The 25,328-nt window shown below is 33.9% G+C and overlaps 1 protein-coding gene, 1 long non-coding RNA gene and 1 other non-coding gene across 11 annotated transcripts; 2 read left to right on the top strand and 1 right to left on the bottom strand.

The window, feature by feature from the left end:
- The first annotated feature begins 4,699 nt into the window (after positions 1 to 4,699).
- On the top strand, positions 4,700 to 4,771 carry TRNAQ-CUG (transfer RNA glutamine (anticodon CUG)). Its single transcript has one exon. It is a non-coding gene; the product is annotated as a tRNA-Gln (tRNA).
- A 3,809-nt stretch (positions 4,772 to 8,580) lies between these two features.
- On the bottom strand, positions 8,581 to 10,762 carry LOC127120251 (uncharacterized). 5 transcript variants are annotated; one of them, XR_007803163.1, is made up of 5 exons: positions 10,623 to 10,762; positions 10,149 to 10,335; positions 9,783 to 9,915; positions 8,941 to 9,193; positions 8,627 to 8,830 (listed from the first exon to the last, which is right to left on the bottom strand). It is a non-coding gene; the product is annotated as an uncharacterized LOC127120251 (long non-coding RNA). The 5 variants fall into 5 exon arrangements; XR_007803164.1 differs by lacking the exon at positions 8,941 to 9,193 and having other exon boundaries at positions 8,581 to 8,830; positions 10,623 to 10,757; XR_007803162.1 differs by lacking the exon at positions 8,627 to 8,830 and having other exon boundaries at positions 8,896 to 9,193; positions 10,623 to 10,757.
- On the top strand, positions 10,752 to 23,790 carry LOC127120250 (uncharacterized). Of its 5 annotated transcripts, none has more exons than XM_051050663.1 (18): positions 10,752 to 10,916; positions 11,202 to 11,301; positions 11,443 to 11,611; positions 11,771 to 11,869; positions 12,407 to 12,551; positions 12,642 to 12,768; positions 13,697 to 13,790; positions 13,895 to 14,035; positions 14,942 to 15,042; positions 16,380 to 16,493; positions 21,370 to 21,602; positions 21,749 to 21,807; positions 21,900 to 22,085; positions 22,170 to 22,293; positions 22,401 to 22,459; positions 22,702 to 22,844; positions 22,919 to 23,086; positions 23,171 to 23,790. In XM_051050663.1, the coding sequence occupies exons 3-18, from the start codon at positions 11,569 to 11,571 to the stop codon at positions 23,471 to 23,473; spliced, it is 2,139 nt and encodes a 712-aa protein (XP_050906620.1). In that variant the 5' UTR covers positions 10,752 to 10,916; positions 11,202 to 11,301; positions 11,443 to 11,568; the 3' UTR covers positions 23,474 to 23,790. The 5 variants fall into 5 exon arrangements, with proteins under 5 accessions (XP_050906620.1, XP_050906619.1, XP_050906618.1 ...); XM_051050662.1 differs by having other exon boundaries at positions 12,401 to 12,551; XM_051050661.1 differs by lacking the exon at positions 11,443 to 11,611 and having other exon boundaries at positions 10,758 to 10,916; positions 11,781 to 11,869.
- The last annotated feature ends 1,538 nt before the right edge of the window (positions 23,791 to 25,328 follow it).

Raw genomic sequence — 25,328 nt, 5'->3', positions numbered from 1 at the left:
ATGGTTTAGACTACAAGGAATCTTGTATGCATGACCCTATTACGCAACCTACAACGAATCTTTGCCACGATTCCCTACATGATTCTCTGCCTTAAAAAGACAACATATGCGTCCTCCCCAATGGCGCATGCTCTAAAAAGACAACATATGCGCCATAACAAGACAACATATTCTCTTACAAGATTCCCTTACATGATTCGTTACATGCTTTTATGCCCTAAAAAGACAACACATGCGCCCTCCCCAAGGGCGTATGCCCTAAAAAGATAACATATGCATCGTCCCTAATGGCGCATGCTTTAAAAATCACATGCAAAAAAGTATCACGTGAATGCAACATACACTCAACCTACACTCCCCAATGATGCCTTTCCCATATATAAATACTGATGTATTTCTCAACATTTCCATCAAACACACTCAACCTATCTACCTTGTTTGCAACATACACTCAACCTATCCACTTTGTCAGCAACAAATACTCAAAAACATTCAACAAAATATCTCTACTAACCATGTGTGATGAACATCAAGGAACTATCAATAATATTGCGGAATTTGTGACTTATTATTTATTAATATTGTAGTTTATTACTTATTCTTACTTATTTCTTTGCTATCTTTTGTTAGGACCCAAAGAGATTTTGATGTCGTGTACATGAATATGTACCATACAACCCTTTGATAGAAGCGTATTTACGAGCATGCGGTTTTGGTAATCTACTTAACATAGTCTCATATTCAGTTGATTACAAATTTATTCTTGCTTTGATAGAAAGATGGAGACTCGAGATCCACACATTTCACCTTCTATTCGGTGAATGTACTGTCACACTTGAGGACGTCTACATGTTATTGGATCTACCTATCGATGGTAAGACCGTAAATGGTAGAGTTAACCAAGATAACTCTAAACGCGAGGAATTGTTGGGTGCCCCTTTGTGTGAGGATACAATTACGGGACAAACTTCGAGTCAATCTAGGGGCCAAAGTATTAATTTAAAATATCTTAAACAACATTATTCAAGTATAACATTAAACGAAGAATCAACTGAGTATGAAAAGATAATTAAAGCTCGTTGTTATATTATGATTCTATTTGGTAAATTTTTATTTTCTGAAAGTACTAGTAATACGGTAAATCTTATGTATTTGTGATTGTTATGAAACATATATATATATATATATATATATATATTTATTTATTTATTTATTTTGTGTAAAAATGAAAAAAAAAAAACTTTACGTTTTATCCTTGCGTCTATTTGCTACAAACATGGGGTTGGTCGAGAATGTCGTCACTCACCCCGGTCAATGAGAAGTCATTCACATTCTCCTATGCAATAAAGTAAGTTTATCTTAAATCTTCGAATTTGTTAGATTTTATACTACAACTGACTGTAACAAATATATTTTCAATCTTTTCATTCTAGGTGGTCAGTTCTGGGGATGAACTACAACATGTGTCCTAAACACATTGTAGTAGTCTATCGTAATATTTTAGACCACCTTGAATCAGACGATGTATTAGTACTAAACAACTCTTCTTTTAATTTAAAAAAATTATCAAATTACATATCCTTAATCATGTAAATTTCGTATACAGTTTATCTGGAGGCCGTATCTGGATCTTGACCATCAGGTTAACCACAATGATGTTTAAATTTGGACACCAAAAATATCAATCATTCGGTTCACTACTGTGGAGATGCACCAGAGTGACCGTGTGAAACTGCAGTTCGACATGCAACAACAAATTCTAGAACCTCCGACGTGTTTGGGAGATTGGCATCAACAAAGAGTCGATGGCCAATGAGATTATTACGATTGAAGAGACTTCACTAAAGATATGTGTCGTCATTGAAGGAATCGACGCCAACACATCTTAAACAAACCAATCATACATGGTGCTAGACCAACTCAACATTATATGGCTTGGTTTAGGTCGGTTACAACGCCACTGTTTGTGTATGAGCCAAGGTATTTGATTGATCCATGTCAACGAGCTTCGTCATCATACGCCCAACAACAAATCCCCACCCAACAACCAATCCCACACCATTACCAAACCCAAGAACAATGTCAACCCACCCAACCCAACGAACAACCTCACACCGTCACCATACCATATACACCCAATCTCGCAACCAATTCATGCCACACACCCAAACACAAAACTAAGAACCAAACCCATACCACCAACAATCAAACGCAACCAACACATATGTCTATAATCCCAACAATTCATACAATTCCACCTCATCCCACCATAACCATCCATCAGCGAACACCCAAATATCCCACTGCCACATCACCTAACCATTGTTTGACTTTCATAAACCATAGGAATCATTGCTTCGTTCCGAAAACGATTTAATGTCCCATTTTGGGCAACTATACCGTCCACAAACAACCTAACCACAACGACCCAACTACGACAACATGGGCACCGAACTCAATTACGACAATACCGTTGGCGACAACCCCCAAACTATTAGGGAGAAATGATGACAAATTTGTCAAATACCGTTGGACCTTCCGCAAGACCTTCACACCACGACCATTGTATCATGTCAACACTCAAGTACCCCAAACACCTCAAGGAAATCGTGGGAGACCTCGAAGGCAGACTAACGCACCGAGATGTGGAACATGGGGGCGTTTCGATCAGACTGATCATTAATTTTCTTGTCAGTTGTTGTGTATTTTAGCTTTATAACATAATATTATTAATTATTTTTATTTTTACTTTTTATTTCAATTTTATATAACTATAACTTAAAAAATAAAAAAATATATATAAACAAAGCATGCGACACATGCAATGGAGCATGCTCTTAAAGTCATAATGCATGCACCAATTGGATTGACTTGAGTTGCATGTTAATGTCATGCCTAGTGGCGCCTTAATGCAAGTATCAAATGCATGCGCCATATCAAATGACGCATGCTTTAGAGAGATAATTTTTTTGTTTGAAAAATTATTATATTAGTAATTATTTTAAAAAGTGTGTTATTTTTGGTATTATTTTTGAAAATAGTAGTTATTTTAGAAAAGAATTCTAAAATGGGATTTAATTCAATAAATATTTCTATAACACATATTCTTATTTATTTCATATTTAATACTTTTAAAACTTATTTATTTTATTTTTAATAAGTGACTGAATACTTGTTTAATAAAAAATACTTATTATTTTTTAAATGTGATTTAATTTTTTAAAATATGTTTAAAATTTTTAAAATTGGTTTAAGTATTTTAAAATGCCATAAAAAATATTTAGACACATTTAAAAAATATTGAATATGAAAAAAATAAGTATTTTTTTAAGTAAGTATTAAATATCAAAATTTAAAATGTTCAATCACATTTTAAATAATTATTAAATAGTTTATTAAATGTTAAATAATATTTTTTAAAATAATTATTTAATAAGTATTATGTCATAAATATTATTTAATATAAAATAAAAAAATAATTGAAATAAAAGTGTAAAAGAGAAATGTGCATTTTCATAAAATTTTGTGTCCGTTTACCCATTCAACTCACTCTGTCCCGCTTTAAGTCCGTCAAAAAAGGGGTGTGTTAGACCGCCAGCCTGCGAGCCTAGTTATCAAACACTCAAAATATTTATTTTGATGAGTTGAAGATTAATCCTTAAACTATAGTCTTGGAATTCTTATTAATGATTCTATTTTATACATTTATTTGTGAATATATACAATATTTTTTAAAGTAAAATTTGTTTAAAAGATGCTTTATAAAAAACTATTTTAAAAAAATAAATAAATAATTTAATTAAAATGTAAAAATAATATGTTAATCTATTAAAAAAAATGTCACCTTTGACGGGACAAACTAGATTTTTAAACCCAATTTTATTTGACCGATTTGTCCATCCACCTCTTTTTTGGCGGACTTAAGGCGGGGTAGAGTGGATGACTCGTTTTCCCCCCTTTAGTTGAATTCATCCCACCCTAATTTTTTTACTCGACAAATCAAAGTTTTAGGTCCCCACCCTCTATTATGTCTGTGTATCTTTTTTTCTGTGTTTTTACAAGACATGAGCATTTGCCATTCCTATAATAATAATAGATTTTTTTTATTATACAATAATAATAGAGTTTAAATTCTATGCACCGACAATGTAAAAAGAGTTTATAGTATCAAATTAGTTATGCCTGCTTAATTTTATTAATGTTTGACTTTTATTTTAATTATCTGTTAAAAAAATATCTATCAATGATTGTGATATGTTGATCGTGTAAAAAAATTTACACTGACATGCATAACAATTAACGTTATTATAATAATAATAATAAAAAAAATAAAAAAAAATAATAATAATAATAATAATAATAATAATAATAATAATAATAATAAGATGGATAAATAAATATTACCATTGTTTTGAGTGAAAATAATTAGATAAAAGAAAGAATATATATTTTTAATCTCAACAAAGTTACAAGCTTTTTAAATTTAGTTTTCAAAAAAATTATTCATTTTCTATTTATATTTAATAGAAAAATAAAATTATTTATTCTTTTATAACCAAACTTAACTGCTTGTGAATTCATACTTCTTTTTTAAAATGATTTACATTATTTTAAAAGGACCGGCAACATAATTTTACGGGCTTTCAAAATTAAAGTATCTTGGAATAATAAATACTGAACCGAAGAATCATTCATCATCGGTTCCATGGTCTAGCGGTTAGGACATTAGACTCTGAATCTAGTAACCCGAGTTCAATTCTCGGTGGGACCTTAAGCTTTTTATTTTTTTATTTTATGATTTTCATGCTACTATTTGTTTGTGAACCTTAAGCTTTTTATTTTTTTATTTTATGATTTTCATGCTACTATTTGTTTGTGAACCTTAAGCTTTTTATTTTTTTATTTTATGATTTTCATGCTACTATTTGTTTGTGAACCTTAAGCTTTTTATTTTTTTATTTTATGATTTTCATGCTACTATTTGTTTGTGAACCTTAAGCTTTTTATTTTTTTATTTTATGATTTTCATGCTACTATTTGTTTGTGAATACGGTCATTTTGCCTATATTTATATTGGATGCAACTTTAACAAATTATAGTTCCTACATCTTTATATTAAAAACAACGGATTTAGTTTTTTTTTTAAACAATCGTCATCTTCTAAGTTTAAATACTCTTCTAATTTCAAAAGTAATCCTATCCTATTTTTTTATTTATTTTTAAATTCAGTATTCTAAGTCATTTTTATTATGTATTTTCAATTACTTACTCTTACTATAATTGTGTTTATGGAAATTATTTCCCTCTCCTTACTTTGTTTAATTTTAAGTATTATGAGAGCAATAGGATTCTAAAATTCAATTTATTTGTCCTCACTATGAAAGCAATGACTATGGTTTGTTTTAGAGGTATGTTGAATAAATCAATAAATGTGTGGGATGAACTTTATAGATGTGTTTTTCATGCATTTCATAGTGTCTTGAAACGTTTCACTGTCTTCTTTTGACACGTGTGACTCATCGCAAGTGTACGACCATACAAAATAGTAAAAGACTATCGAACCACAAAGACCAATAGATTGAGTACCGAACTCCGTTCTATCGATATATATCTAGAGAGATCAAATATTGAAATTTTGTAAAGACAACTAAAGTAAAAAGCACTTATAGAAAAACAACTTAATTGAAAATGTTGATTCTTAGTATTGGCAGCAATTTTGGTAAAACAAAGAGTGTTCACAAGATGTTATGTGTGATGTCTTAACATAAGATATCCTATGTACCTGCTGGAGTTCAAGAACATGTTCATGCAGGATTGTTTCAGAATGTCATACACAAGGTCATGGCATCTGATATGGATGTACCTGCTGGAAGTTATAAAAGGAATTATTGAATTATGCAGGATTTTTCCACGATGTCAGACCCGATGTCATGACATCCTGTACACAAAATATTCAGTATGAATGTCTGGTGTTTTGTGATTGCACAATTAATGGCAATCTATGTATGATTGAAGATCTGATTAGCTGGCGCATTCAATCATGGATTACAACCTGATTTACTTATTTTCCAAGGAGATCTAACCAGCTGTTATAAAAAGATTTGATTGGAAAATAGATTTAGGGTTTTCAAGAAGTCCAAGCCCAGCTGAAAGCTTCTATAAAAAGGGACTTAGAAAACCTGTTTTACTACACAACCAATATTGAGCGAAATATAGAAAGAGAGTCAGGGTTTGTGTCTGTTTAGTCGTGAGACTTGTAAGCCATTCAAGTCATCTTTTGATGATTGAATTGGACTGATTTGTGGTTGTAATTTGTCACTCTAAAGCTGTTAAGCAAGAGTGTGTGTCTACTTGAGCAAAGCTGTGAAGCAAGATCAAGTGTGTGTCTTCTTGATCAAAGCCGTGAAGCAAGATCAAGAGTGTGTCTTCTTGATTGAAACCGTGAAGTAATATCAAGAGCGTGTTATTGAAAAGTGTTTTCTTTTCTCAATGGATTGTTGTTTAAGATCACAGGTGTGATTGTAGGGAAGTGAGTGGGTTCTCATATCTAAGAGTGCTTAGGTAGAAATTGCACGGGTAGAGATTAGGTGAGAAAGACTGTAACTTGTTGAAGTGTACGGAGAGTCTTTGAACTGATTCTATTTTAGTGAATTTCCTTCCTGACTTGGTAGCCCCCAGATGTAGGTGAGTTGGACCGAACTGGGTTAACAATTGCTTGTGTATTTTGCATTACTATTCTCTATCTTTATTCTGTTTGCATTACTCAGATATTAGTGTTGTGACATTACCTTCGACATCTCATATATGATACCAGAATTTCAGAAAATCACTAAAATCAGAATGGAGACAAACAGAAATTATGGTCGTGGTTCTTACTCTGACACATTCGTACGATCTGAGTCGTTTCTATTACGAGAGTTTTGATACAATTTATAAAAAATAGATAAATGTGGACAACATTGCTACCGCTTTACTTGTTTTTGTTCCTCTTTCGACTCAAATACTTATTAAAACTTGAAAATAACAAAAACACACTACCAAGGCATAAAATATGAAAAACGAAAGCAAATCAGACAAAAAACAGGAAAATACTAAGGTAAAATAACTAGTAAAAATGGTACGAAAATACTTATCAGCATGTGCTGATGTGACAAATTAGAGAATGGTGTGGCTTATAGTGCACTCGAGTGAACTCGATTTTGTGTTTTACTAGAGGAAATATAGTTGTTGATCTCGTAACTTCTATCCTTCACTAATATGGGTCGTTCAACCGTGTTCGCCTATAAATATGAGGAGTTAGGAGTTGAAAAACTTTTTGCAATCCTTGGCACATAAGTTCGTTCATATTCTCTTTATTAATAAACAACTTCATCTCCTTATCCTTAAGAGCATTTACCAGAGCGCTAGTAGTTCGCTGATAAAGTCTTTGCCTTTCTCTGTTACTACGTTCCCTCAACCTCGTATTTACGAGATACCCTTTTCAACTCAAGATTTTAGTTTCAACTTTTCCTATTTTCTAGCCAAGATGAGTGATGTTACTGTTCACTTAATGAGTGGTTCTAAATGCGATATTTCACCTATAGTAGGAATGAGGGTATCCCCTGATTCTCGTCTTCCTCCCATTGCTCATGATCACATGGGCCCAGAAGTTATATCCCTATTTGACTATTCATTTGAATGAGCTTCTTCATTCGATTCATTTGAATCCTTTTTATCAGATGACGACGAATAAGGGAATCGTACAGAGTTCCCCATGCCCCTCACGCTCTGACTAAGGAAGAAATAAAAGATATCAAGTGGGTGAGGGAACATGCTGACAATTTTATTTAGTTTTTTCTGAGAACCAATAACTGTGAACCTAGTGATGTTGTGGTGAATGCCCACTTGGAGATTTGGGGCAGGTCAAATGTACTGTCTTGGATCACACATGGCAAACATTATAAAACCGACCATATAGTCAGGATATGTGCGAAGCTGGTGGAGCCGACTGATGTGGTTAAGTATGGATCGATAGATGGAAGGAAGGTGGGTACCTTGTCTGTTTTAAGTACTGAAGCAACGATAGAAATATGTTGATCGGGAGCAATTGAGCTGCCCCAAAAGAATATCACTAGAATACCTAAGTCAAAGAGCGAAACAGGTGAGTGATAAATATGTATGTGCGTGCGTCTAGTATTTTCATTAGTCTTTTATTTCCTTAAACGGATCATGTATTTTTACTTTTGTTTTGTTTAATGTCATCATTTATTGCATTATACCTTGTCATTTATCTCAACTTAACTTCATTTAAAGTTTTTTCCTACGCCATTATCATTCACGCCACGACTTCATTCAATTCACACGTTACACAAATCATTTGCACAAATTGCTTTGAAATTTTTTTGAATTAAACTCATAGACTTTCTAAACTCGTTATTGTTTAAAAAACATCGTAAACACACTAAGACTCATTTAAAAAATAAATTAATAACCTCGAATGAAGTTAACTATTGGAGATGCTCTCAACCATTAAAACAAATAAGAAAGTATCGAGACTTAAAAACTATTGTAACAGCTGTACAATCATCATATTATTATACTATAAGGATAATTTATAACATGTAGTACTTTTGTTGAAAACCGAAACTTACCTTATATAGTTTTAATTTCACCATCTCTTCAATCGAGTGTATTTACTATATATAATATTGACCTTATGAGCTTTCTAGTTTCTTGTGATCCCCCAGTCTTCCACCTATTGCTTCTTCATTCATTCACTCACTTCTTTCTTATAGTCAATCATTCTTTCTATTTTAGTTACAACTTGCCAAAGGTTCACCTCTTATCCACACTGAAAATATATATATTGAAAAAAACTCAAATCTTGCATTAAAAAGAGACAAGACCAAAAAAGAGTTTATAAAGAGTCAAACACTTTCTTCCCATCTAAAGTCCTCTTACAATTTTTTGTTGCAATGACATCCAAAACATCCAACATGCTTTCTTCTCCTAACTCAAGTCTACAATGGACAACCAAGAAGAACAAACTGTTTGAAAATGCATTGGCAATATATGACAAGGAAACTTCTGACCGTTGGTACAATATAGCCATGTTTGTCGGAGGGACAACTGAAGTGGAAATCAAGAAGCAATATGAGATACTTCAAGAAGACATCAAAAATATCGAGTCAGGCAAAGTTCCCCTGCCTGCTTACTGGATGTAGCAAAGTAAACATCAGCAGTGAGTAGTTACCAATCTTTTTCATGACGACAGTTTATTAAGTAAAAACAAAATCACTAGATAATATTTTCTGTTTGTTTCCTAACTGTGTTCTTTTTTGTTACAAATTAAAGGGCAGGCTAAGGAGCTTGAAACTTTATTGAACGCCATTTTTCTGAAAAGGCATTTAACAGTTAGGAGCATTGACCAGTAACTTTTATCTTGTAATGTAACTCTTTTTCTTATCGGTCTGTAAATAACTTCTCTATGCATATCAGTCGAGAGCACACCTCTTTTTATGTAAGTAGAGATAAAAAAGCTCGGACAAACATTGTTGCAACTTTCTATTATGACAAGAGGACTGAAGTTCTACAATCGAATGAGAAATTTAGCGAGGAATAAGTTTACAATGCTAAGAACTACAGACAGTCAGATACAAATTTCGTGATAATAACACGCAACTGTAAATTACCACTTGAATGTTACACATTAAGTGGTATAAAGTAACAATTGTATTTGTATGCATTAATGACAATATAGTAAACCATGTGTTCCAAAGTATTAGTATATCTTATAAACTTACACAATGCTCCTGTAATCTACTGATGATTCAGACAAGCGTTCTATTTTGTTGTAGATGAATGAAGTTGTACTGAGTTTTCACCTTCGTTTATGCTTTCAACGTTTTTGCCAAAAACCTTTGATGCATTAAATATCTGTTTCAAACAAAATATAATAGGTCACTTGTGAGCATCAGAGGCTTATTTGAACAAATTACTATAGTCCAGTGGAATTTGAACAAATTGCTATTGTTTGAACATAGGCGTTTTAGTACAAAATACTGTCATAGTCAGATAGCAGGTAATGTATAGCAGTGTAGTATAGGGAAATTTGAACAAACTGTTATTTTCTGGGATTGACAACACCGAGTCACAGTAGAAATATATACCTTTTGAATTGTGTTTCTCAAGCATCTCCTGTGTTCATCAACAGATGCATGAATAAATTCATGAAAGTGATCTCTTAATTTAGACACAAAACTCCCATTCCCAGACTTGTTTCTTTGGCAGAATGAGACATTTTGTGCTGGCTTGACTTGTAGTTTTTCATCAATCTGCTTGCTGTTTGAACCCATTCTTAACAAGATAACAACAAAAACAACAAGTGTTAGCTTCTTGGTTAGAATTAGATGCTACACCAAAGGTGTAAATATGAAGTCCTTCAAAGTTCAAACAGACATTTTCACAAACACTTTTCATGCATGTCTCATTTCCAAACTTCAAAGTTCAAATTTACCTATGAATTTTGCATTTAGCATAAACAAATGTTGAGAAATATAACACTCAATTTCTCCTATTGACTACAAGAAAAAAGAATCGTAAAAATCGGAGGAAAAAAATTAAGAGGGATAGTGATAACTTACTTTGGGTGTGTGATACACGCGCGCAAGAAAAATAGCAGTTGATGGGAATTTTATGTTACATATCACAAATTAATGGGTCGGGTCGGGACATTTTGGGTCGGGTCGAATTTAAATGCAAACCCACCCACATCTTGCAAGCCACAGCCACCAAAAAAACCTCAAAAAATTCCACACAGCCGTTGACACAGAGAGAGAGAGAGAGAGAGAGAGAGATGGCTCTGGCTCTGTCTCTGAGGTATCGTCGTGTTAAAGAAATTTCAAGGTGGTTTCTACAACCACTTCTCTACTACTCAGGTCTATTCTCAATGCTTCAAACCACTCACTCTTACGTTTTTTTAGATATTCTACTCATCTTTTATGCTGCTGTTAAACTGTTTGATCAAATGCCGAGGAGGAATATCATGTCATGTAACATCATGATCAAGGCCTGTCTTGAAACGGGCAACACTGAGAATGCCACAATGCTGTTTGATGAAATGACGGCTTTTTATATATTCTACTTATTTTTTCGCAACTTGGACAATGTTTAATTTGATTCAATTTCCTCAACCAATTTTCATTTCTTTTTCTTTTTTCTAGGTGGTTGTTATCAGCAATATGGAAAAGGTTTAAGCTCAGTGCCATTTTCTCCTCAACCAATTGCTAATGGGACTTTACTGAGAGGGTTTCATCAACATAGGTAATTGCTTCTTTTTGAAGTTTCAGCTTTTTCATTTATTTGGTGTGGTGGTGATTGTTTAGTTCTTTCATAGTTTCTGTGGTTGGACAACTTTTCCAAGCAAAATGAATCATAGGAAAAGCATGTTTTTTTATGTTTCAGGGATTAACAATGACAGGAATTTATTTAGGGACTAATCTGAAAAAATATATATTTTACTCCGTTGTCCATGGCGGAGATCCAAAATCCCACCATACTGGACGCTTTGTGGCACCGTTGTAGCAGATTATGGCGGGAAAACCCGCAATGTCGGCTGATATTTACCATTGCGGTGAGCCCAAAAACCAAACCATGTATATCCGCCATAGTGTCGAAATTGCGGATATTTGATAACACTGATATTATAAGGATGAAAAAGTTACATAAGGTCATAATCCATGCTGTTCATTATTTTCTTGCTGTGTTAGTTTTCCTGACTTCTGATTGACAGTCATATTCAGGTTCTCAACATTGGCTGATCTATCACATGAACATGCTCCTGAAGTTGATCTTTTGTCTTTCATAAAATCTTCTTTGGATGAACTTGAAGGTATTTGTTTTCTTATCTATTTGATTTTGGTTATATGATCTTGAATACAGCTTCACTTTATTTTACTTTATTTTTAAATCCCAAGCATGTCACGATGCTGTCTTTGAAATGTTGGTTCTGTGTGAGGAATTTATTCTCGTGAAGTGATAGAAATAACTTGCAATTTTTTTAAATCTTCTTTCATAGAGTTGTCAAATGGCAGCTATAGCATAGCAAAATCTGAACCACCGATATTGTTCCATGATATGCAGTTTAGTACAAAGTGTACAAATATTGGTGCTATAGGGATGTAGTGTAGCAGAATTTGAACAAACCGCTATTTTTCACAATTTGTAATTGGTAACACGTTTTCAATTGAATGAGATAATTATTTGCTCAGTTACACTTCTCTGTTTTGAATTGTATGCGACATTTTTTGTGTTACATTTAACATGGGTCCAATTATAAGACACATTGGTTACTGCATTTGGGATTTAATTAATTGAACAATACATCATCATCGTCTATTAAATATTCCTTTTCTATTTGGAGTTTCAGGCACCCATCATTATTGGTTAAACAGATCTGTTAAAAATAAACAATTTTTTGGTATTGATGGAATTCATGGAACTTTTTTGGTTCTTGCTGCAAGCAATTTCGAATGTGGCATTATGTTTCAAAAGTTGAAGGCGATTCAGGAAAGGTATATGAAGGTTATTATTTCCATTCCTCCTAAACATGATACAATTAGTGATGGACTTTTCATAATGATAGTAAAATATTTTGGTTGCAGGTTTCCTCATATCACTGTTATGGGCTTTAAGCTAAGTAATTCTTCTGATCGTGAGAACCTAATACAATTACTGCTGACAGAAAATGCCACATTCCCTATTTTGTTGTCTCATGGGACATTTCCTCAGGTGTGGTAAAGTTCATTGTTAAGGTTTTGAAAGATATGACTTTTGATTTGATCCATGTTTCCAATCCCGCCTAGTAGTTGTTTTTGCATCTTTTGAAATGCATAAATGTGTTTGCATGTAGAGACTAATATATCTACCATAAAGAATGTTCTTTGTTTAGTTTGCTAAAATTTCCCCGCCCCTGCTATATATGACAAAAGCCAAAGCACAAAATAAAGGGAAAAAAAAGACCAAATCACTGATTATTGATGATTGATAAAATGCCTTTGCAATAGCAGGATAGTGAGAATACAACTTCATTACACAAAAAAAGAGTGACCTATATGTTAAGAGAAGTTATTACACAAAGTTCTTGGACCAAATTTATCAAAGGCGACTTTGAGATGTTTGAGAAGTATAAGATGAAATGATTCTGAATATGCTTCTGGGATTAGATCACTTAGCATAATGCCAATTTATATAAAACAAGATTACAAGTATAACAAATTCTAGATACAATTTATTAGAGGAATAATTAGTGCTAAATCAATTTCCAAAAGTTCATTTATTGTATTCTATCTTACAATGAATCTTAGCTAAGTAGACCATTCATTGACATTTATTATATCATATTTCCAGCAATGCTCTCGATCATTTATAATAGAGTTGGTATCTGGCGTTAGAGCCTCTATGATGAGTTGGCAACGAGTTCGATCCTTGTGTAATGTTTCATGCTCCAAGTCAAAAAGTTCCTTATTAAAGAGCATGTTAGATTTAAAAGCATTTTTGAACCTTTTGCTTAAAATTGAAATAACTTAAGTTTCTACTTGGACAGTTGGTTGTGTCCTTAACAGCTTTCTTGTACTGAGTAACTGTCTATCTGTTTACAAACATATATTTGGTTTTATTGCCTATGTTTTACTTACAATAATTCTTTTGATATGAATAGATAAAGAATGGGGCATGCTACATATTATTTGAAAATTTTAAGAGCCCAATGACTTGTTATGCGAAGGACGTCAGTCTTGAAATTCTATATCAAGGTAATGGCACATTTCAACATTGTATAGAGAATGTGTCACTCGTCTGATTTTCATGTTTTTTTTGTATGGATTTACACTGGTTTTGACTTTGGCATCACATGTAGCTATTCAAGGGTTACAGAAGCAACCAAGTGATGATTCTAAGTTGCTCAATGTCTTGAGATCTACATCTTGGAAGCAAGATATTATCACTAAGGATCAGTATATTTGTTCACCTCTACAGAATTTACTTCTATTTTACCCAGGTAACTAAGAGGTCAATTAACAATTTTTATCTGTTTGTTCCACCCCCAAATAGAAATGCAGACATATGAATGTCGAGTGTCTATCTCTATTTGACCCATTGATGTGGATTGAATAGCAGTCATGAGATACTAGACCACATTGCCACTCTCTCTGTATTGTTTTCTTGTAAAATTTTGAATTTGTTTGGTAATTTCAACCACTCTCTCTGTATTGTTTTTCCTTGTAAAGTTTTGATTTTTTTTTTGGTTATTTCAAACTTAAATCGCATTTTTTCCTTCAACTTATAGCCGTTTTTTTTTCTTGTGGACGTTTTGGCCATTTCACCCTAAAATCCTGAATGATGACAAAATTGGGCCCTCCTTTCTTGTCTTTCTTCTCCTCTGATCTCCCCTCCCCATATTTTGCGGCTTTTTGAAAGTCCTTTTTGTAACTTTTTTGGCAGCCATCCTCACCTTGGATATAGTGTTTCCATAAAAAGAATCACTTGTATTTATTTTGAATGCTTTGGATAATTGGATATGTCTTAATTGTTGTGTACTCTTTCTTGTATTGTTTCCCCAAACTCTAACGTAGCAGTCATACTGATACCCGAAATTTGCATTGACTACATAGATATAAATATATGTATGTGTAGACTGTTTAATACTTTAAACACCTAGTTTTCCTCTAATCATCTCTGATTCTGTTCAATTTTTTTTGCCTGGACCATTCATTCTTTCCTAACGTGGATATTCAAGTTAGTAGTCTATTAGATATCAAATATCATTTGGGTTAGGACATTGAGAAATTAAATTGCAAGATATATAATAGATAATCATTATAATGTCTGAGAAATAATTTATACTTCATGTCTCTGGTTTTTTTAACTAATTTGATATTTCTATATCATTTGTCCTATTTTACAGGCTGCGTCTCTGCAGATGAAAGCGCTAACCGCCTCTTCATTTCTGATTGCAATCATCATAGGATTATTGTATGCGATGGCGATGCGAAGATTATCGACTGTGTAAGTATACTAATTAATTATTTCCGATTCTTTATAATGATAGATTATAGTTATTGTAAAAATAACATAAAATTTGAAGGCTTAACTAATTCTTGTTAAGTTAGTTAAACTTGTACAGGTTGGGTAGAAAGGAAAATGTTATTAACAGTCATTATTCAATCTATATGAAATGAAAAGCAACTTTCTGTTTCATGGCATAATATTTATCATTCTTTCTTTCATCTTTGAAGAATTCTAATATTGTATTGGAGAATCTGTTAAGACATCAGGTCAAATACATCCTCACAGAAATAGTTCATATTTGGCCCCAAGACTTCACAAAGCAAGAGATAGGATGAAACTCAAATTATACACAATCATCTCTAACCAATTTACTAATGCTAACTTTTCGGTAATAGAAGGAACATGAGGATGATTGTTTTTGAAAAGTTTTCTATTGAGATTGATTAGGGAGACTTTTTTTGTAGAGCCTTAGGCATTTGTGGACAAACGATGGTTATTGCCAACAAAAATATGATCAGTCTCTTCAATGGAGTTCATGTTATGAATGTTTTGGGCATTATTTGTCACACGGTGAGATGCACCGCTGTCAGTAATTGAATAATCCAGTTTTAAGAAGCTTTCACTATCCACCAAAACCAACACAGGTTATAGCTTTCTACCGGGTCTCAGTCTTGTTTAGAAGCCTATTGTCTTGCATTTGTTTTATTGGCAAATGTTAGTCAGTAATGGTTATTTTAGTTTCCAGTATTCCAACCTTGGACCTTTAGCTTAAAACTTCTAAGGCATCCCTTAGCTCACCTTAGAAGCCAATCGTCTTGCATTCACATCCCTTTGGCTATGTGTTTGATTAAAGGAGCAAGGAAGTATGTATTCCTATCCCAACTTCGTGCTCCACACTAGATGGTGTTGCATCGAGCCCTTCATCTTCTCCAATTAGCTCTGTCAGTTAGGGGTTATTTTAGTTTCCAACGCTCCGACCTTGGATCTCTAGCTTAAAACTCCTTTGGTGTCCCTTAGCTCAATGTCCTGTCCGATTTTAATTACCTTGCTTATAAGTGTGTTCCCCCTATATCGGAAGTAACCATTTTGTAATGTTTTTGTTTCATTCTGTTTAACTGCTTTGCTGCTGGCCTTTTGTTTACTAACATTTAATTGAAGACATATTTTGAAGTGTCCTTTCTTTTACAATTCGCTGTTGGACATTTTTTACCTTATATGCATTTGATTATTTAATATGATAAAAGACATGAACCTTTTTCTTTTTTAATTGTTGGTATCTAAATAAAATAATGAAACTAACACGTTACATTTATACTTTCGTGTCTCTTCTTCAGATTGGCTCTACCCCAGGATTTGAGGATGGTGATTTTGAATCTGCTAAATTAAGACGTCCGGCTGGTTCATATTACAATGCTAGTGAGGATTGCTTATATTTTTTGGATTCAGAGGTATGCATTTGGATTTATACAATAATTATCATCAAACATACAGTTTAATCTATTTGATTATAATTTGCATATATGAATGCATTGCAATCTTATTTTTTGAATAGTTCTCCATATCTCTTCTCTTTTTCTGAATATTTTGAGACATGCTATTTTAATGATAATGTTTGACTTCTCAATTTATGACGGAAGATGAGTTCATGAATCTAAAAAAGTACATGAAAGAGCGGGCAGCAAAGGCTAATAACAACTTTGTAATGTGAACAAAAAGGAAACAGAAAAAGTTGTACTTAATCTAAAGCTTAAATGAGTTTTTATGTTTTAGTCCTTATAATTCATCTACTGTGTTGTTTTGGTCCTTGTAAGTTGTCTATTTTCGTCCCTGCTGTTAGAATTCCTCAATTAAGTGATGTAGTGCCTGACAGAAGTCCACGTATGCGATCTCATTTTTTAGTCCAAGTAGCACGCCACCTAACTCCTAACCCAAATCCTCTCTTTCCCTACCTCACCCCCTTCATATTCCGCTTCCGGCCTCTGCCTCCCCCTCTCCCCTTCCCCACACCCCCCTCTTCCCCTTTTGTTTTCTGTAATTAATGTCTAGACTCTTTGGAATTCACAATAAGTCCTCACCCACACATGCAAGTCATACTCATTCGATACCAATACTCCCCATCTAAACATTCACCTTGTCCACAAGATGAACAATTTGTAGTTGTAAACAGAACTCCACCAGGGTTCCACTATCAAAGGGCTTCAACTTCACTTCAACTTCTTCAATGTTCTCTTGGCAAGCAGCCATCACCATCATGTAAGTTCCATTAGGATCAAAGAATAAACTTTGTACTCTTATCTTCAATAGTAACTCAAGCTTAACAGAGTATTCCAAATAACCAGCAATCATGCATCTCCTATGGTTCCAATAAAAGCCCTCAACCTTTCTCGTGCAACAAGCTCATTATCAGCATTTTGTCACTTTCAGCTCATTGGCATAGTTGCTCAGCAACGTAAAGTATCAGTTCCATCTTCAGCACATCCTCAGCACCACTTTGAGACCATTCAAAAAGATTCCATTGAGATATCCGTGCTCTGTTATATGCAGGTCTGTTGCTTATATCTCAAACTGTTCCTTGTATTCACACTGTTTCTTCTTGCCACATTTCCAGCTACATCTTATATGTGTTCTGAATCAGCAATGGTTGGCTTCTCGGTCTTCTCCACCAGTCCTTGCTTGTTTCTGATCATAAGTATACTCATTACATTTGATTGCAACACTGCGCCTTACTCCTGAAGATGCCCTCTGCAGCTTATGAATCTTTCTCAAGATTTCTTGCACCATAGTCTATTTAGTCCTAACAATAGCAAGCTTCCATAACCGTCACTCTGCTGCCTTTTCCTTCAATGGCCTCAATCTTTGCAATCTTTTCTCAGTCACTCAGTGTACTGTTCTCAATCAAACCATGTAATGCTCTCTGCGGAAAAGTGATTGTTTTATTCACTTGATATCATAAAACTGATTACATAAGAAGTATTTATATATAGGACATGAAATTTAATTTTGTACAATCAAATAATGCTAAAATTAATTCATGCTATCCTATCCTAAAGAAGGAAATGAAACCAAAACTTTAATCTTAATTATTACCTACTAATAGCTGTATCTATCATGCCTAGATTGAATATGATATTTTCATATGTATTTCTTGGGGGAGCTTTAGTTAGGATGTCTGCTGTTTGATTGCACAATGATACATGATCAATACTTATAGTACCATTGTCAATCTTCTCCTTTATGAAATGTTGGTCAATTTCCACGTGTTTTGTTCTATCATGGTGAACTTGGTTCTTTGCAATGCTGATGGCAACTTTGTTGTCACAATATAACCTTATGGTGCAATTGGTTTGAAGTCCAATTTCATCCGGTATCTTCTTCGGTCAGATTCCTTCACAAATGCCTTGTGCCATGGTCATGAATTCAGCTTCTGCAATACTTCTAGCTACCACAGACTGTTTCTTGCTTCTCCAAGTAACCATGTTTCCCCACACAAAAGAGCAATAGGCAGTAGTTGACTTTCTGTCTGATATACAACCAGCCCAATCTGAGTCGGTGTATACTTCAACATCCCTATTTGAATTTTTCCTAGAATGAAGATCTCTACCTGGTGTATCCTTAAGGTATTGTAGAATCTTGTTCACAACTTTCATGTGAGCTTCAGTAGAACTTGTCATGTAGCAACTTGCCATGCTCACGGCAAATCCAATATAAGACCAAGTATGAGTTAAGTAGATTAATTTCTCGACTAAACTTTCGTATGTATCTCTGTTAGCTTGAGGACTTTCTTCGGAGCTGCATCTGCTTACCGATTCCATAGGAGTGTTGGCAGCCTTAGACCCAAGCATTCAAGTTTCTTGGAGTAAGTCTAGGGTGTATTTCCTTTAAGACACATATATTCCCTCCTTTGTACGAGCTAGTTCCATACCTAAGAAATACTTAAGTTGTCCTAAGTCTTTCCCTTCAAACACTCTAGCCAAGAGTTCTTTTAAGTGTTTAATTTGCTCATGATCACCTGTGATAACAATATCATCAACATACACAATGAATAAAGTTACCTTCCCTTCCAATGAGTGTTTGACAAACATAGTGTGATCTGATTGGCCTTGTATGAATCCATCTTTTTTGACAACTCGAGTTAGTCTTTCAAACCATGCTTTAGGGGATTGCTTGAGACCATACAAGGATTTTTGAAGCTTGTACACCTTGTTTAAGATGCTGGATGATTTAAGTCGCAGGGGAATTTGCATTTATACTTCTTTTTCAAACTCACCATTTAAGAAGGCATTTTTAATGTCTAGTTGATGTAGTGGCCAATCCAAGTTTGCAGCTACTGATAATATGACTCGTACTGAGTTAAGTTTGGCCACTGGAGCGAATGTCTCTTCATAGTCTATGCCATATGATTGGGTGAAACCCTTTGCCACCAATCGAGCCTTATATCGGTTTATGCTCCCATCAGCATTGTATTTGGTTGAGAATATCCACTTACATCCAACTTGTTTCTTCCCTTCTGGTAAAGGGGTAATTTCCCAAGTGTTATTTTTAACCAATGCTTTAACCTCTTCTGTTACAGTTGCTGCCCACTCGGACTGTTGAAGTGCTTCTTGAATATTTTTTGGAATATTTGTGTTGTCAAGTGCTGCTACAAATGCCCTGTATTTTTGTGATAATTTTCCATTTAACACAAATCTTTCAATGGGATGTTAAGTGCAAGTTCTCTTCCCTTTTCTTAATGCAATAGGAACAACATCATTGTTTTTAAACTCGTATGAACAAGTTCAGAGTTAGAAGCAATTTTACCGGAGGAGATTCCATTTTCTAGAGTCATTCATGGTTTTGCATCGAAGTAGTGTTTGACTCTACCATCTGTTCGTTTTTCTTCCTCCTAGTGTAAACTTTACAGCCAGCTTCTTGTGCAGTACTGACGACATGTGCAGCTTCAGTGACAGGCTGGGATGGTTTTGTGGTTCAGTTAGTGTGAAATTGTCTGGTTCGACTGGTGCAGAATTTTTTGGTTGTGCTGATGTAGAATTTTCTGGTCTGAAAATTGGAATTCTGCTGTTCTGTTCAGGAATAAGGTGTTCTCCCTCTGAGTTCCAACTTTGAAGTAAAATGGTTGTTTTTCAAAGAAGGTAACATTCATAGTGTGGTAAAATTTTCTTGTTGTTGGAGAGTAACACTTATATCCTTAGGTGAGTAGCCAAGAAAAACACATTTGATGGATTTTGGGTCAAGTTTGCTGCGATGAGAGGGTTGAGATTGTGAACAAAGGCTGAACACCCAAATATTTTAAATGGAATTGAGTTGATAATTTTGGAGGTTGGGAAAAAGGGTTGTAGAGTGGATTAAGGTGTGCCAAAGTTGAGGATACGGGAAGGCATCTTATTTATGAGATAGGTGAATATAATTTTTTATATTTGTGGCTTGGGAGAATACTTGTTAAATATTGTTAATATCTCCCATCATGTGATCTGAGGCTCCTAAATCTGTGATCCATGATTTTGGTTTTGCTTTACTAGTGTGTAAAGCATGTAAAAAATTACCTTTTCGTGTTACGGTAGTTGTACCACTTTTTCCTGCAGTAAGAATAGTTTGGTGGAGCATTTTCTGCAGTGTGTCCATTTCTTCTTTGCTGAAAGGACAATTCCATTCCACCTCTTCATAGGTATCTGATTGCTGCCTCTCCAATTGAAGGTAGTTTTGGCCCATTCAACTTGTGACTAGTGACGAGAAGTGCAGCCCCATCTATTAAGCTGGCAAAATTTGTATCAATCTCTGTGGATGTGCCTTCTGTTTTCTCTTCTTCCATGGCTGGGTCGATGAAAGTGATTAGGGGAGGTTCAGATCTAATTCTGATACCATGCGGAAAAGTGATTGTTTTATTCACTTTATATCATAAAACTGATTACATGAGTATATATAGGATAGGGAATTTAATTTTATACAATCAAATAATGCTGAAAATTAATTCACTATAAATGCTATCCTATCCTAAAGCAGGAAATAAAACCAAAACTTTAATCCAAATTATTACCTACTAATAGCTGTACAATCAGAATCCTAAAGATCCATTTTTTACTTCGTAATCAACACTCTCTATACGAAGGAGCTCTAATACAAGTTGATAGAAACCAGGGGAAGGACTTTGAACTTGTAGTTTTTACTAGATTTTACAAAGGAGTGTGTGGGCCATAATGGACACTACTTTTATTTGATTTGAGATTCCTCTTTTATTTTCTGGATTTATTTAGAAAATTTATACACCTTTCTTTGTTTCTTGATAGATTTCTCCCTTATCATGGATTTTATTCTCTTGCTTTTTATAAGAACCATGCTATTAGGAGGGCAGACATGAAAGCACGTTTAGTGCAAACTCTTTATCCGACAAGCACAGTTAAAAAAGGAGGCATATGGAACAGGATCATGAGTAAGCTTGGTCTAGAAAGCAGTGTGGAGACCAATGATGAGGAAAAACCTGAAGTATTTGATTCTAAATCATTATATTTCCCATGGCATCTATTGAAATCAGATGACGACACTCTCTATATTATAGACCGCCGGTGAGTGATTCAGTGCTTTTAACATTTTTTGGTACATATTTACGCCTCATCCTCCTTCCCCTACTTGGTATAGATCATATTTCTCAATGTACATGGTTCAAGTTGCAATCATCTGTCCCTTTGATACATATCATCTGTAATTCCAGGTTTCAAACTTTATGGACCATGGATTTAGGTTCAGGAAAAGTAGACGGAGTTTTTGAAGGTTTGATTTGTATTAGTTGAATGATCACATAAAAAATATCTTGTATCCGGCTATAGCTAATGAAATTTCTCACATTTATTATTTAAAAGCAGGTTCTCCTAATATTGTTGAGAAATGCGGTCAGCTGATCAGACAAAATTTATCCATCTTAGATAAAATTCCCTCTGACCAGTTTCAACAGAAAACTAATAATGTGTGTGTGCTTGATGGCCTCCCACATTCTGTTCTTTTATCTTCGTCGACAGCCTTGCAGAATCACATGTTCATTTGTGATAAGGGTAATCCTTTTCTCCGTGCTTCAATGTTTTCTTGTGTAGATTCAATTTTAGAAATTATTCTCTCATACTTTTTTGTCTCACTAGTTCGACAGAGGATTCTGAAGATCGATATTGAATCCGGGGTCTCTTTGGACTTCCAGTTATCTAATTTAGGGTTACTTGGATTTCCTTATTGGTTGAATTCCCCTCCGGAAATGTTTTATGCAGGGTAAGTTTGTGGGTTCTTTTATTCCCAAACTCTTCATTTTTGTTTGTATACATTATATGTTGAATATGTTTCCTAAGAAACATACTAACTTTTCAATCACATTACAGTGGAAATGGACTTTCAGATACCGCAATTGATCATCTGGAACATTTTGATTTGCTACCAGGTCAGTTTATTACATTCTAAAATTGGGTATTTTTTAGTTTAAACATTCTGGAAATGCTTTGCGTGGGTATGTCTCACTGGACTTGTTTATATATCGAGGACTATCGGCTGCATGCACTGTCCTGAAATCTTTTAGATTCTCTGTTTTCTACTTAATCATCAACAACAGTGCACTTAATTGCGAACTATTACTTCTGAAGTAGTATTTGTTTTGAACTAGAACTTCCGTGTCATTTGTTACAGGCAAGATTGACATACAGTTGAGTGTGGATGTTCCTCCGGAGTTTGAGCTTGTAGAGCCATTACAAGAATCCTGTATATGGCGCCAAGCAAGAGGTTCAGCTACTGAAATCTCTGGAATGGATGATCCACAATCCATAGAGAAGGTCCTTTTGCAAATGGAAACTTTCTTTCATTTAGTCTGGTTATTCGTTTTCACTCACTCCCAAACTTGGTGCAGGTTGGGGTTGCACAACAGTGGTACGCAGACTTGGACTATCTTGCAACTCTAAAACCCAAACCTGAAATGACTGAAGATGATAATAACCCGGCTGAAAATATCGTTGTGGAAGAAGATGGGAAAATTTGCATTACTAGTACTGTCCTCACTAGCCCCGGAACAAGCGAGGTGTGCTCTCGATGATGGTCTTTGTTTTGTTCTTTAGGTATAAAGAGTGTTGATACTAAATACCATATTGTTAATTTGATGCAGGTTGTTATTTTTGCTGTACTGTATTGTAAACTTAGAAAAATTCCAAACTCAAATGGTGGTAACCAAGAGAAATATGCAGCAAGGATTCTTGATTTTTTGAGCTCTAAGAGATCTGGTAAAAGAGAGAGAGATTCATGGAATACATTTCTATTGCAATCTAAAGGAGATTTAAGAGATCTTATTTTCACAAAACTGGTACACGTCAGAGTAAGATTAAATTGTTTTGATCATCTTAAGACTGATAATGAAAAGGATTTCATCTTAACAGATTCCTCAATTAAAGTGAATGTGTTGCTCAAGTGACAGTTAGATTTTAGGAACACGTTAGTGTCCTGTGTTTTATTCTTTTGAATGTATAATCAAAGTTGGTATTTAGCAACTTTTTGCACCATTGTTTCAAGAGTAGTAGCTTAAAAATAGTTCTTGTGAAAGATCTTTTGTTTGTTTTGAATAAAATTGATTTTTCTTCTGGAATTTCTGTACCAAGGATATTTATTTGTATAAGAACTTGAGTGTCTTGTGAAACGAAATCTGAAATGGTCTCTGTAGTATTTGGAAACAAGTTGTAATATTTGGACATATACTGATATACAGCGTTATTCATCCTATCCATTTATTGATTTTGACCTTTTCCTCTAAGAGGAGTTAAACTATTTTTTGTATCCTTTATTGACGGAAGTTATCTTAAATAACATGCGTGACATATAGAAGAGCTGTGTAAAAGGAAAGAAATGCAGAAGCTGCTTGGATTAATGGTTAGGGCAGTGAGCCTGTCCAAATGTAGAAAACAGATGTGATTAATGTAGGTCTTCACAAATCACTATATAACAGTTGAAAAGTAACCAAAATCTTTATATCCATTCTGTCTAACCAAATTTAAGACCAAATAACATAGGTTGTGATACAAGGGTGCTGCTTTCAAATAAATAAAAAACCAATTCATAAAAGTGGTTTCAGAGGAGTGCATGAAAGTGAAATTTAATAATATTTTCAATTTGAATGTTCCTTGGAAACACATTGTAAAATTATGGACAAATCATAATGTATCTAAATATATTCATATAAATGAAATCAAGTTAAGACATAGAATGTAATATTCTGAGTTACACGTTTATAATAATAATTTATAGCATTAAAATTTTGGTACGAGATACATAGATACATTTAAGCCTAAGATAATTAAATGAAAATTTTCGAATACATCAAATTCCAAATACAATCAACATAACAGAAATATCATCCACAGGATCTTCATCCATGAATTTAACTCGAGCACTTATTAGAAAAATATAAAAGCAAAATATAATGAGATATTAATCTCAATAAATTTATGGTCTAAACCACTAAACTCCTCACTACCCTTCTACCTGGTTTATGGTACAACTTGTATAATCTATTAAAGCAACTATGTGAAAAAGAGTAATTCACTGTAATCAGCTGCGGAGTTGTAATCGATTACACCATATTGAAAAAAAATAGATTTGAATTTCTAATGGGATGCTACAAACTATATAGATTTGAATTTATAACAAACTAAATCTATATCTTTTTGTTGGAGATATTCAAGGAGCAAATTAAATATCTAATAGATTGTGCAAAGATTTTGGACGAAAATAACTGCATATCTACAAGGAAAAATTCCAGAGTTATTTTGATATATAAGGAGCTCAAACCAATATTATTTCATCTTGTTTAGATTGAACTTGATCATTGGGGTATAATGGTTGTTTTCCCCTATCATTGGTTTTGTGACAAAGAAGAAAGTGTGTAGGTTTTCATGTTTAGGGGGAGACTCTAAGCAGAAAGTCAGCGGGTTGTGTTAGGAAGAGGCATTGGACAACATAGGGTTTGTTATTATTTGTAAGACTAATTGTAATAAAACTAATAAGTGTTTTGACGTAGGTGTAATTTCACTGAACTGGATAAACAATTGATTGTGTTGATTATTATTTTTCTGCTTCATCATCTAGAAAGTTTTATTGTAGTGGTTCTGAAGTATCTTGTCGAACCTGGTGTCGGAGCATCGTGTTCGACATTTGTCCTATGAGGAATAGAATTTCAATTGACATCAGAGCAGGCACCCTAGCCTATTGAGTGAGCTCCAGGGAAGATAAGTTGTGCTCAAATGGAGACAATGGAAGATGGAAGATCAGTTAAC

The sequence above is a fragment of the Lathyrus oleraceus genome, chromosome 2 (assembly GCF_024323335.1).
Source record: "Lathyrus oleraceus cultivar Zhongwan6 chromosome 2, CAAS_Psat_ZW6_1.0, whole genome shotgun sequence".
Lineage (NCBI taxonomy): Eukaryota > Viridiplantae > Streptophyta > Magnoliopsida > Fabales > Fabaceae > Lathyrus > Lathyrus oleraceus.
The sequence above is the reverse complement of the archived record's forward strand: the minus strand, read 5'-3'. Positions and strand labels throughout refer to the sequence as shown.

What these genes read in the sequence shown, in the direction of transcription:
- LOC127120250 (XM_051050658.1), top strand. Translation starts at nt 10,835, where the DNA reads ATGGCTCTGGCTCTGTCTCTGAGGTATCGTCGTGTTAAAGAAATTTCA. An exon ending in AGAGGGTTTCATCAACATAG is followed by an intron (nt 11,302 to 11,780) that starts GTAATTGCTTCT and finishes AGTCATATTCAG; the next exon opens with GTTCTCAACATTGGCTGATC. An exon ending in ATGCGAAGATTATCGACTGT is followed by an intron (nt 15,043 to 16,379) that starts GTAAGTATACTA and finishes TCTCTTCTTCAG; the next exon opens with ATTGGCTCTACCCCAGGATT.